Source organism: Ursus maritimus, unplaced genomic scaffold, assembly GCF_017311325.1.
Source record: "Ursus maritimus isolate PB19 unplaced genomic scaffold, ASM1731132v1 scaffold_4, whole genome shotgun sequence".
NCBI classification, from domain to species: domain Eukaryota; kingdom Metazoa; phylum Chordata; class Mammalia; order Carnivora; family Ursidae; genus Ursus; species Ursus maritimus.
Window position 1 is genome coordinate 79,864,722 of NW_024426552.1, and position 13,633 is coordinate 79,878,354.

At 44.4% G+C, this 13,633-nt stretch overlaps 1 protein-coding gene across 1 annotated transcript in view; it reads left to right on the plus strand.

Annotated features, from left to right (window-relative positions):
* Positions 1 to 13,633, plus strand: part of KLHL6 (kelch like family member 6) — a 51,632-nt gene that overhangs the window by 19,216 nt on the left and 18,783 nt on the right. Inside the window, exon 2 of the mRNA XM_008705270.2 lies at positions 1,033 to 1,198. Within this exon, the coding sequence (XP_008703492.1) occupies positions 1,033 to 1,198 (166 nt within the window). The remainder of the gene's footprint in view (positions 1 to 1,032; positions 1,199 to 13,633) is intronic.

The window sequence follows — 13,633 nt, forward strand, 5'->3', positions numbered from 1 at the left end:
TTGTCACATAGCTACATTTTCCTTCTCCATGAGCAGCCATCCCTGGCCAGCACAGCACTTTGTAAGTCTTTTGACCCTTGTAAACTATTATTTGTGCGTATGTGTCCCTCCTAGATTCTGTAGTACGAGAGGCTAGGGGAGAGAACGTCTGTATAAGCCAGCCGGAGCTGTCATTAAAAATACTATAGACTGGGTGGCTTCAACAACAGAAATGTATTTTCTCACAATTTTAGAGACTGAAAGTCCAAGATCAGGGTGCCAACATGGTCAGCTTCTGGTGAGGACTCTCGTGGCTTACAGACAGCCACTGTGTGCTCACATGGCAGAGAGAGAGAGAGTTTTGGTATCTCTTCCTCTTCTTTTAAGGACACCAATCCTATTGGATTAGGACCCCTGTCCCCTTGCAACTTCATTTAACCTTAATTATCTCCTAAAAGCGCTATCTATGTTGGTGGGTTAGGGTTTCAATATATGAATTTTAGGGTGACACAACGAAGTCCAGAGACTGCCTGATATTTAAATCCCTTCCAGCATTTGAGCCCCAGCTGGCAGGCCTGGGTGTGGGGCCAGGCCTCCAGGCCAGAAGAAAGCTGGAATGAGAACTGAGAATGAATTCAGAAACCCTGTTTTGGGGTACCTAGTCGTTGAGAAAGTACAGATAAGGCCTGGGCAGGGGAGGGACCCCACACTGCTCCCAGAAGAATCTCCAGCACTCTGAGCCATTGCAGGAGTTCTTTGGTGCAGTAAAGTAGTTCTAGATCCCACCAGCTTGGCCAGTATGGCTCCTACTGCCCCTTCAGATCTGGGACTGCTGTAGGGACCACAGCTGGGCATAGCAGGGCAGGACAGTTCAGGAAGTATCGATTGAATGTCTGGTGCGTGCTGGGTGTTGGAGGAACAGAGAGCAATCATCCCAGGCCCTGACCTTGGGAACCTCACTGTTCCATGGGGGCAGATAGGTGTGAGGGGGATCTGTTTAGACCTAGAACTAACGATCAGGGTAGGACTCACATTCACTCATCTCTCTTCCAGGGCCATGTTCTGCAACGATTTAAAGGAAAAGTACGAGAAGAGGATCATTATCAAAGGTGTTGATGCTGAGACCATGCACACTCTTCTGGATTACACGTACACCAGCAAGGCGCTGATCACCAAGCAGAATGTGCAGCGGGTCCTGGAAGCTGCTAACCTCTTCCAGGTGTGTGAACAGTCTCAGTGTTCTCCTCTGGAGCAGGGGAAAGCAGCAACTCCTCAGAGATCTGCCTGGACTGGCTCCTAAGCTCATACCTGGCACACATACATACACCACACCCCCTCCACACACACACACATAGCCAGGCCTCTACTTACTTGAAAGTCAGAAGAGGCTTCTTTGGAAATTTTCTGAGGTGGTGAGACGTGACATTATCTTCTTAATGCCATCAAGCCAGGACAGCATGGTGCTTGGAATCTATACTTGGTTCCTGACTGCAATGACTACAATTTGCAGAAGCCTAATCGGAACCAGGGGTTCTAGCCATCACTTCATATCTGTAACTTCTTTTTTTTTTTTTTTAAGATTTTAAAAAATTTATTTGAGACAGCGAGCGAGCAAGAGTGTGAGCAGGGGGAGGAGCAGAGGGAGAGGGAAGGAATCTCCAGCAGGCTCTGCGCTGATTCTGGAGCCCGATGGAAGGCTCGATCTCGCAACCCTGAGAGCACAACCCCAGCTGAAATCAAAAGCCAGATGCTCAACCAACTGAGCCACCCCAGCACCCCTCATATATGTAACTTCAAATCCTTAGCACAACCTGGGGAGATAGTTACTTCTCCCTACTTTACAGGTAGAAAGAATAAGGTGCAGAGTGGGGGTTATTTGAACCCTGGGCTTTCCGAGGCCAGGAGCTACATTTTTGCAGTACACCATGCAGTCTCTCTGGGAGCGGTGTCTAGATTTTGAGGCACACAGGATCTTGCCTGGTCAGCACTTTGTGGTGGGTGTGGAAGAAGAGCTCTTTTCATGAGGGGTCTTACAGAAGATAAAAGAGAGAACCCTCAGGATTAAGTTTTATTGTTTCCATTTGACTATGTTTGTTTCAATCCGATTACAATTATATTTAGCTTCATGGAATAATTAGACCCATAGATTCTATCGGTTGCGTCTGTAGTTATCATAGGGGCCCCATCCCCGGTTACCGTCTTTGCCTAGGTCTAAAAGTACACCTTGAACTTGGTTTTGCCGGGTTAAGCAGAGTGTGTCTCACTGAGGATGTTGAGATTTATGACAGAGTCCAGGTACAAGCCCGGTCATTCCCAGAGACTAGGACAAATGTCAGATCTTGTGCATGGTTTGGGATTTTGGGAGGTGGTATCCTCTTGAATAGGTCAGTAGTGAGGGGAAACAAAACAAAGTCTGGGACGGTGGGGAATAAGGGGCCATGAGTCAAGACCATGGGCGGTGGGATTATCTTTGTTGAAGCTGGAGCCTAGGCAGGATCTGTGGAGTCCAGCAAGGAAGGGAGAGTAGAGGGAGGGAGGAAACTTTATGAAACAGCACCGATGAGTTCTGAATAATTGTTTGCCAATTTTATTGTCTCAGTTTCCTCAGGGCATTTTAATCAGAGCAAGTTACTTCCATCAGGGCCGGTCACGCCTTCTGGTGATGTGTCCAAGTCAGTTACTCCCCCCCAACACACACACACAGCCCTCCCCCTTTCTCTGTCCTGACTGCCTACCCCTTCAGCCTTACTAACCTGCAGAGGAATACTCTGCTTTCTGTGGAAGGAGGGACTGAGCAACCTCACACTCAGCAGCCCTGTCTCATCCCGCTTCCCACCCCAACCCCCACTGCTCCAACAATCTGACCTCAGGGAAATCCTTCCCAGATAGGGCCTCACTCTAGTTCAGCTTTTGCCTGGTGGCTATAAGACAGCTGCCTGTATTCTACAGTGGGTGTGTGGGTGTGGGCATATTTGTAAATCTTTACTTAGCCTCCTTATTTTCAGTGTGATGTGCTCATGTGTCTTCCTCAGTTTCTGGCATCCCCAGTCCAGAACCTCTCTGGTCTGGTTTCTCCAGAGGATAAATCTTCTTTTCTAGTGGGAGTGGTGTTGTTAGATCACAAGAGGTGGGGAGGAGTCCCAGAAGGCTTAAATCCTTCTTAAACCTACCCCTAGTACCAGCCCCACCTGTCCTGGCCTTGCTCTTTCCCTGGGACTTTAATATTCCTGCTTTCTGGGGTTCTGAGGGACAGACTCCTTTGTAGGCATTTGGTCTGACCTCTTTCCTCTCAACAAAGCCGTTTGCCAGTCTTCATAGTCTGTGGTTTGGGGTTACTGATAACTCCCAGTTTCATGGAGGAGGGAGTTTGTGTTTCTGTTTCTTGTTCTCCTTTCAGTTTTGGGTGATTTTAATAAAAACTCTTTAGATAGTAAAGAGTTTTGTAATGTTGCAAATATTTTCCATTGGTTATTTGACTCATAATTTTTGGTTATGACTTTTTTAATGTACAAAATTTAAAGTTCGTGTTTCATCAGATCTATTGATCATTTCCTTGATGTTTTTTGCCTTTGTTATATGTTTTTAGAAAGACCTACCCCACTGCTTAATTATATACTTATTCACTTATAATTTCTGTTAGTTTTGTTATGTCTGCAGCTTTGATACTTAAATCTTTAATGTATCTGGAAATTATTTTGGCATAAAGTTTCTCCTTGTCCTCGTCCTCTTCCTCCTCCACCTCTTCCTCATTTTCTCTCAAGTGGTGAGCTTCAGTAGAGATTTTGGTTTTAATCAGAGGTGGAAGGAAGAAGAAGACAGACAGGATAGAGATAGAGCATGCTCTGTTTATTATTGATTCCCCTATTCTGGTAATCCCTCACCTCAAAATTTTCCAAATCTCATTCACTTTCTAGGCAAAAAATACCAGGTTTCTCTTTGAGGCTATTTTACTCATTTTCCTATGAGTGTTAATTCTTATGAAAACAAGAGAAGAGTGCTGTGGGAGTCTGGGTATCTATTTAACCCACTTTCTGATTTCTATTGCTTCCGGATGACTTGCTTTGAAGTTTCAGATGTAGAAAACTGGGAATATCTTCATGCTTGAAAGCACCACAAGGGACAGAAGTTTATAGGTTGTTGAAATCACTTTGTGGGTTTAAAGAGTATTTATTCATTTGAATGGATAAAACATATCCATGTTCCAAATTCAGAAAAACAGAAGGGGAGACAGTGGAACATTTTGCCATGTTCACATTTAACCATGTCTTGCTGTCCTTCATATCCTATGCACAGTGTAAATGTGTGTATATCACTCCCACTCATTGTCTGCAGTTTTTAAACATGACTGTTGGCACACTATACACCCTATTTTGCATGTTGCTTTTTTTGGCTTCACAATATATTTTGGAGATTGTTACAGATCAATATGCATAGAGACCTTTCCTTCCTTTCTTTCTTTCTTTCTTTCTTTCTTTCTTTCTTTCTTTCTTTCTTTCTTTCTTTCTTTCTTTCTTTATTTGAAGGGCGCCTGGGTGGCTCAGTCATTAAGCATCTGCCTTCAGCTCAGGTCATGATCCCAGATGATCCCAGTGCGAGCCCAGCATTGGCCTCCCTGCGCAGCAGGAAGCCTGCATCTCCCTCTCCCACTCCCCCTGCTTGTGTTCCCTCTCTCGCTGCCTCTCTCTGTCAAATAAATAAATAAAATCTTAAAAAAAATAAAAGGTTTTATTTATTTATTTGAGAGAGAGAGAAAGAGAGAGCAAGCACGGGCAGGGAGGAGGGGCAGAGAAAGAGGGAGAGGCAGAGACCCCCAAGCGGATTCCCTGCTGAGCCCGGAGTCCAACCCAGGGCTGATCTCATGACCCTGAGAGCATGACCCCAAGATCACAACCCAAGCTGAAACTGAGTGGGACGCTGAACTGACTGAACCACCCAGGTGCCCCTGCATAGAGCCTTTTTGATGGCTGTATAATGTTGTTGGGGTCTCCTGAGAAGTGAAACATGTCAAGTTATCTTAATAGTCTCTTATAAGGCAGAGTGGTAGAGTGGAAAGAATGTGGGTGCGAGTCAGGCGGAACCTGGGTTTAAATCCCAGTTCAGTCATTTATTTGCTGTGTGGATGTGGACAGGTTACTTAGATTGTCTGAGCCTCAGCTTTCTTATTTGTAAAATTAGGATGATAATAATACCTGCCTTTTAGGGAAAGTTATTATGAGGATTCAATAGGATGCTATTTGTAAAATGCCTGGCACATAATAGATGCTGGATAGAATTTTCTTCTCATCATTTGTGCATTAATTTTAACTTTACTTCGGACAATTTGTGCCTTGAATAAACTGGGCTGACATTGAGCTGTGAGAACATTTTCCTGTGCCATCCCCAAATCTTTGCTTTTTCCTGGATTAGGATTATAAGAAACCATGATTTAAGTTTTGTTTTATCACGTTCATATGACACTTGGTTAGTAGAATGAATTGGACTGGTGCTATATTTAATTAACTCAGAATTATAGATGGAGAAAATTGTGCCAGAGTTGACATTTTATCTTGTTATTTTAGAACATTCACAGAAGCCGATACCACCTTTGTGGGACTGAAATCAATGGGAATCAGAGTATGTTGGTGTTCTCTACCCCATCAGGTGGTAAAGGTTTTTAGTTGTCACATCGTTGCTGATCTTCAGTTGCTCCCTCACTTTCTCCTTCTCTTTTCAGCTCTCTTGCTATTATCCATTGATTGCTTCTATGCCAGAATTTCCCAGTCCAGAAAGAGATCTTTCGATTGACCCAGCCAGTCACCACGATTGCCGTTTGAAAAGAGCTTTCCATGTGAGGCAACTTCATGAGTTGCTGGCCTCATGAAGACTGCTAACCCAGGGGTCAGTTACCATTACCATTGTCAGTTGTCATTGGTCCAATCAGCTGGGCCCAGGGTGGGACAGTTTTTTTTAGGAGGAAAGTTAGTGTGGGGCAGGTACTGAATGAACTGCCCTAGAGAGGAACTTTGCAGTAATCTAGCCATAATTTATTGGTGAATTATGGGGAGAAACATATTTTCTCCAAGTAGTTTCTAGAAAGGTAAGAGTAAAAGAAGCACCTACAAGGAAAGGCCCGAGTGACCGTTCACATGGGAGGCAGGGTTTTTAAGATGAATGTCATCCAGTGGGGGCCCCAAGAACTTACTTTAGTTGGAACTTCAGGCTCTAGATGAGCGAGGCAGTCAGAAACCAGAGACTGTAGACCTGGGACAATGGCTCTAAGAACTTGGTAAGATTCTTCAGTTTTTGGAGAACTGCTGCATTCATTTGGAGAACTTTGTCGTATTTGTTACTTTCATTTTTATTATTAAAAACTCATGAGAGAATAACGGCTTGTGAGTTTATCAGCAGGGCAGCAAAAGGTGTGAGGTCAGGGAGACCAGCTCAGCCCTCATTTAGTTTTGGGACAAAGGATGCCTAAGATAACAGAGCAGCTGATTAGAAGAAGAGCTTAGAAGCCGAAAAGAGGTCAGGCTGAGTCCTGAGGGCTGACGTGAGGAGGGAAAGGAGGCTGCCAGAGTGAGAGCCTGGCCATTTGGCCTGGGCCTGAGAAGACACAAACCACAACATGCTCTGAGCTGAGATCTGTATGGACGAGGTAGCCATGTGGTCAATGGCTGACCCTGATGGCCTGGGTTGGCTTCTTGGCTTACTCAGTTTGTGGATCATAGTACATAAATATTTGTTGAATCAATGAAGGCATGCGTTTCTCTTCTTCATTACTAGCTGAATATGAGGACTGCCTCAGAAACTGCTCAAGACCCCATCAAAAGTTGCCTGACTTGCTTTAAGAGGACACTAAGAAGCCCACTACTGGCTTAAAGAAACGTGGGCTAGTAGAGGAGGAAGTATTCCACAGGTTAATACTAATAACTGCTTCATTTTTAAGCACCTACTAAGTGCCGGACACCTAGCAAAAGCAGGTCTCATTACTGCAAGTTACAGATGAACTTCTGTTGTCATTGACAGGGACCCGCAGATTGTATCGACCCAACATCAGAGTAGTCCGTCGATCCAAGCAAGGAAACCAGCCCAACTATGTCTTTGCTACTAGCTAGATAAAATCCATCTGTTGACTGATGCACCCTCTCCCACACACCCCCTTTGTCAACCAGTATTGCTGTGTGGCCACAGTCAGTGATAAGACATGAGGGTTAATTTCCTGGTCCACATCACAGTGATAGCTGTGCTTTTCAGAACATTCACTGTGTGGCAACTCTTGCCAATACTGTTTCATTTAAAATGAGGTCGGTATTTTTACCCCCAATTTAGAGATGCGAGAACTAAAATTTAGTGATATAAGTGTTCAAGGTTTCATGGCTAATGAGAGATGAACCTGAATTTCGCTCTTGTCCGCTTATGCTAGCCTGTGTGTTCTCTGCTCCACATGCTGCATCCGTCCCTTGGCGTGAGGCCTGAAACAAGCCATGATCCCGAAGGCAGCTGGGGCCATCAGCAGCCTCAGAGAGGGCTGCCCAGTGGAAAATTCTGGGAACCAGTGGGGCCCTGTAACTGCGTCAGGGGGCGAGACTGGCACAGCTGTCACCCCTCATGCCTAACTCCCTCTGGGGAAACTAGGACACTTGGGGCCACCAGGTGTCCCCATCTCAACAGTGAGCCTGTGGCTGTCCACGCAGCATCTCTTTAGTCTTTACAGTTCTGTGTTTAATCTCAATGGTGACTCTTTTTTATTCTTAGGTATAAGTTACATTTAGTAAAATGCACACATCTTAACTATAGTTTTTTATTTTTTACATGTGCTTACAACCATTAACTGCCACCCAGATCAAGCTCCAGAACATTCTTGGCATCCCAGAATGCTCTCTTTAGAATCTGGGTTGCTTATATGGTTACAAGGGGTGTTTACAGAATGCCAGGTTATAGTAGAAAGAGGCATCTGGCCCAGGCTTACCATGGTTATCTGCATCATTGGTCCATGCTGGCACCTGCTGGAGCATCTGTGTTCCCATCAGTCTCTGTCTGATCATTGACACCCCCGCCCACCACATCAGCTGAAAATCCTTAGGCCCGCCTTGTTCTGGCCCTCAGTCCTTGTGGATCACTTTGCATTCTCTTTGTCCCATTTGCAAAGCCTCCTCAGGTCTGCCAGTCCTCTCTGTGGCTTCTGTGTCCCTCTCAAGGACACACAAGAAACTTCCATTTGCTCTCCTGTGCCAATCTGGAACTATAGGGAACTTGGAGCTACTGCCATAGACCCCCTTCGTCTAGAAACAACACATTCCAGCTTCTCTTCTGTGGCTGCTCTACTGGACTGCTGCTTTTCTGATTTCATTTCGGCAGTCAAGGCACACATTCTTTTGCTCTCAGATCCACAACTCTAAGGAGCCTTTTGCATCTCCCTTACTCTAGAGTTTGACCTGGGTTGGGAGGCAGGACATCATCCCAGGGACCCACACCTGCTTCTCACTCTATTACTAGACTCTTTCTCCTCTTTCTTCCTGGCCTGGGAATCAATGTTGGAAAAGCTGGCTCCTACATTATCATCCATGCTCCTACATGTACTGCTTTGATGCAAACTTTATGCCTAGACTTTTTGGTATTCTGGCTTTTCCAGTTCAAAGGGCCCAGTTATTACCACTAATTGGTAATAACCACTATTATAAATTCTGAAAGTGTATTTAGAAACTCAAAAGCCAGGGCGCCTGGGTGGCTCAGTCATTAAGGCGTCTGCCTTCGGCTCAGGGCATGATCCCAGAGTCCTGGGATCAAGCCCCGCATCGCTGGGAGCCTGCTTCTTCCTCTCCCACTCCCCTTGCTTGTGTTCCCTCTCTTGCTGGCTCTGTCAAATAAATAAATAAAATCTTAAAAAAAAAAAAAAGAAACTCAAAAGCCAAAATTGTATTCTTTTGTCTATCCTATCACCCCTTCCCTGGGTATGAAAGCCTGGAATGCTCTAGTTGCTGCCTGTAGGTTGTAGAATATAGGAAGTGAGATATGGGTTTTAGTTGTCATGAAAACCAGTGTTGCTACCAGATTCTGACTTCTACTTCTATCTAATTACCACAAATTACTAACTATTTTCTACATGCAAGGTACTTTATAAGAAACTATCAGGGGAAATAAAGATAAAAGTTATGAATACAGATCACATTTATTTAACCGTTTATTGTATTTTTTCCCCTACACGATCCCATCTGATGTTGACAATATTTCTGTGAGTGGGTTGGCCAGGGAGTACCCTCACAGTGAGACTGCAAGGTGGGCTTTATTATTCTCAACATTTTCCAGAAGAGGAAACTGTGGTTCACAGAGAGTTCAGGTCATCAAAGAGCAGGTCATCAAAGAGTGAAGCTATGATCTGGGGCCTAAACCCAGAACTACTTTTTTTTTTTTTTTTAAGATTTTATTTATTTATTTGACAGAGAGAGACACCGAGAGAGGGAACACAAGCAGGGGGAGTGAGGGGGGAGAAGCAGGCTTCCTGCTGAGCAGGGAGCCCAATGCAGGGCTCGGTCCCAGAACGCTGGGATCATGACCTGAGCCGAAGGCAGATGCTTAACGACTGAGCCACCCAGGCGCCCCTAAACCCAGAACTTCTGACCCCACATACCTGCCACCCACCACTACACCCAAAGCCTCAAAAGCAAGAATTTCCACTGAGCTTTCAAACCACAGAGCAATCCAGCCAGACCCCAGGGCAGAGTGCAGGAGTAGAAAAAAGTTCTGGGTCTGGAGGAGGTGGCATTGAACTGGACTTCATAGAATGAGTAGGATTTTAACAAATGGCAGCTGGGTTGGACGAAACATATTCTAGGCAGATAGAACTTGTAAGCAGAGGGGCGCCTGGGTGGCTCAGTCGTTAAGCGTCTGCCTTCGGCTCAGGCCGTGACCCTGGCGTTCTGGGATCGAGAGGTATCACCTGAGAAAGAGAGAAAGGGGCAGGGTTGGAAGATTACGAATAGTGGTAATTTACAATTTTTAAGTATGAAGACTCCTTTTTTTTTTTGGTGGGGGGGAAGAGCAGAGAATCCTAAGCAGGCTCCACTCCCAGCGTGGAGCCTGACACAGGGCTTGATCTCATAACCCTGAGTTCATGACCTGAGCTGAAATCAAGTCAGACACTTAACCAACTGAGCCAGCCAGATGCCCCTGAAGACCCCTCTTTAACATCAGTACACACCTCAAAGGAGAACAATTTTACTTTTCATAACTACTGTTTGAGAAGAAATTCACAAACAATTCACAACAATTTCAAATGATTTTGATTTGTTAATCTCATCAACAAAGTATATGCTCTTCACAAACACTGATTTGTTGGGACTTGAAGGTAAGAATACCAATGTCTTTACACACCCTTTGCAATAACTGTAAGGTCACTTGGGGACTCTGGTCAATGGAATTGCTGATTTGGGCCAAAACAGGGCTTCAGTTTTTCTGGAGTGGATTTGAAGGTACCTCTAGGGAGATGTGGAATTACACTGGTTAAGTCGTTAAGACCCATATTCTGGAGAGCATGAAGGGAAGCAGAGGAAGGGCAGTGGAGATGGGGAACAGGGGGTACATTCTCATTGAGGCAGACACTTCTCATGGGAACTGCAGCCATGTCTCAAGTGGTTTCTTTGATTGTATTTTTAGTCTCCCTATTCGAGAGTCAGGTGCCTGACTGTAACCTTTTGCTCACATGTCCCCTCAAACAGGAAGCTGGCTGGCTGTTGCCATTATCTGTCATAGCTCAGCTTTAATAAACAAGTTCATATGTCATTGGGACAGGCTGAGAAAGAAAATCTATGCTAAAGTCCAAGTAATCTTGAATATGAAGAAGCAAAAAGCATATATATTGTAAAGAAAACAATTTCTTGTTCCCATGACTGCCCTGCACACCAGCAGTTTCCCAGCCACTGGTTAGGATGCTGTCTACACCCCTCATGTTCAAAAGTGTTTCTTGAAGCATATTTTAGGGGGAAATGTAGGCTACTTGGAGATCCCCGCTACCCTTGTCCTCATATGGTCTCTTCAGACTCTCCTGGAAGTTTGTTAGCTCAACAATGTGACAGTTACAAAGGCAGTGTGATGGCCAGTGAGAAGAGTGAGCTAGCCATGACCTTGAGTGTCATCTGTACCACCTAGTGGCTGTGTGACCTTAGGCAATGCACCTAACTCTTTCAATTCTCTATTTCTTTTTCTGTGCAAATGGTCTGTACTAATACCTACCTTATTATTACTTACTAAATAAAATATATTCATTAAAAAATAAAATTTGATCATTAAATAAAAAAATAGATGGGAAAGTGTCTAGCACAGATGTTGGTACATACGAGGTATCCAAAAACTATTTTCCTTCTCTCTCTTTCCTTCCCTTTTGGCAGAGTTTGTGCTAGGTGCTATTGGAAATAAAAACACAAGTATGACCTAGAATCTGCCCTTGAGATGGTTGACCATAGTACAAGGGAGAAATGTAATCATGCTCCATGGAGGGGCAAGTGAGTTGCCCAGTGGAGCACAGAGGAGGGAGGAGTTGATTCCATGTTGGGCAACTGGAAAAGCCAAGAAGGAGGGGAAGTGGTTCTTGAGAAAGAACCTCATAAATGGGTAGGATTTCTCCATTTCTTTTCCCTTCCCTTTTATTTCATTCTCCTCCTTTCTTCTTAAGCAAGTATTGGCCCAGAATTTAAAATGTCCAGCGGCAGGGAAGGCTTAAAGCACAGTCTGGTTAAGACTCTCTGGTCCTGTCAGCCTGGTTCTCCCTCTTGTGTTGGCTTTGTCCTCAGGTTCATGGACACTAGAGAGCAACTCACAGTGTCTCTTGTAAACTCAATTTCCAGAGAATTGCCACACGTGCAAACAAATGTTTGCACACCATTGTAGGAGTTCACACACTCCGGAACCCATTGTTGGACCCAGATTTAACACTCTGAATGAAGAAAACAGCCCTGTGTAGATAAGGTGATGGTCATGGTACTCTTCCTCCCCCCCCCTTTTTAGGTTAACTTGAAAGGGCCTTTTAAGTTGAAATTGGGGTGAGCTATCCTGAGTCCTTTCTTAAAAAGTGGAGCTCTGGAATCCAATTTCCCTGAGCAAGGAGAGCAGGATTTTAACATGCTGTTGAGGGAGAAAGCTGGTCCAGGCTGATGAAACAGCATGAGCACAGAAAGGCACTGTGACAGGCAAGCTTAGGAACATTTGGGGAAGGTGAGCAGACAGGTCTGACTGTGGAGGGGTTCCATCAGGGCAAGTCGTGGTGACAGTGCACAGCAAGGGGTAAGAATAAGGCTATGTCTTCACTTTCAGACAGCGGAATCACTGAACTTTGTTACATAGCATTTGTCACAGTTACAATTTGACAATTGTGTGATTACTCGATTAACGTCTGCCTCCCCCCGTGGTCTGTCACGTCCAATGAGCACAGGCACTGTGTCTCTTTCTCTTCAGCTCTGTACCCCCAACACTGGTTGATGGCTTACTACATAACAGGTGTTCAATACACATTCTGGAAATTAACAGGTGGATGAATGGAGGGATGAATGGTTTCTGGGTGGGGAGGGACACTCTGAATCAATGTTTCTAACAACTGTGAGCTCGAGTTCTTGGTTTGATTCTTTTTCATGGTTTCCTTCTTTGCTCATCAGTAGTCATCAAGCAGGGATAGGAATTAGCACCTTGTCGGCCAAGGCTTCCTTTGGGCAGATCAGATAATTGGAGCTCTCCTTGGTGAAGTGTGCAAATCATGGTTGACCTCTGCCAAGCCCTTGTCCTGTGCATACACTATTTGACCTGAGGTAGCTTGAAATGGTCTAAAAACATGCATTTTTGGAATCAGATAAGACTGGCTCAAATTTTAGTTCTACCTCTTACTAGCTATAAGTTCCTGAGGAAATTGCCTCACTTCTCTGGATCTCCTTTCCTCACCTATAAAACAGGAATGACAATAAATATCTACTCTATAGTGTTGTAAGGATTAAATTATCCAGGTGATATAAAGGGGCTGGCACATAGGAGGTGTTGTTTTATTTTTTACATTTTATTTTATTTTCTCATTGTGTACTTGAAAATTGCAAGGAAGTATTTATTTTATTTTTTCTGATTTTAAATCAACCTCATGTTGGGGCAGTTTGGTGGCTCAGTTGGTTGGGCGTCCGACTCTTGATTTCAGTTCAGGTTATGATCTCAGAATCATGGGATCGTGCCCCACTTTGGGGTCTGCTCTGGGCGTGGAGCCTGCTTGGGATTCTCTCTCTCCCTTTCCCTTTGCTCCTGCACCCTCCCCCTACTCCTGTGCTCTCTCTCTCGCTTTAAAAATAAAAAAAGAAAAAATAATAATAAATAAAATAAAAAAGCAACTTCATGCTCAGTGTAGAACATTTGTTCTGAACAGCAAAGTCTAAAAGACAAATTAATAACTTTATCAATAAAACTGCATTTGAGATAAACGTGGATAGCATTTTGGTGTGTTACCTTCTAGTATTTTCTCCATTCATGAGAAACTTAATTTTACTTATTTATTTTTATCAGAAACTTTATTTTAAATAGAGAATTCTAACACATGGCACACAAAGCAAGGAAGTACTAACAGGTGAACAGTGAAAAGTAAGTCTTCCCCTCCACCCCAACCCCCGCTACCAGTTCCCCTCCCCAGACTCAACCACTGTTACCAGTGGTT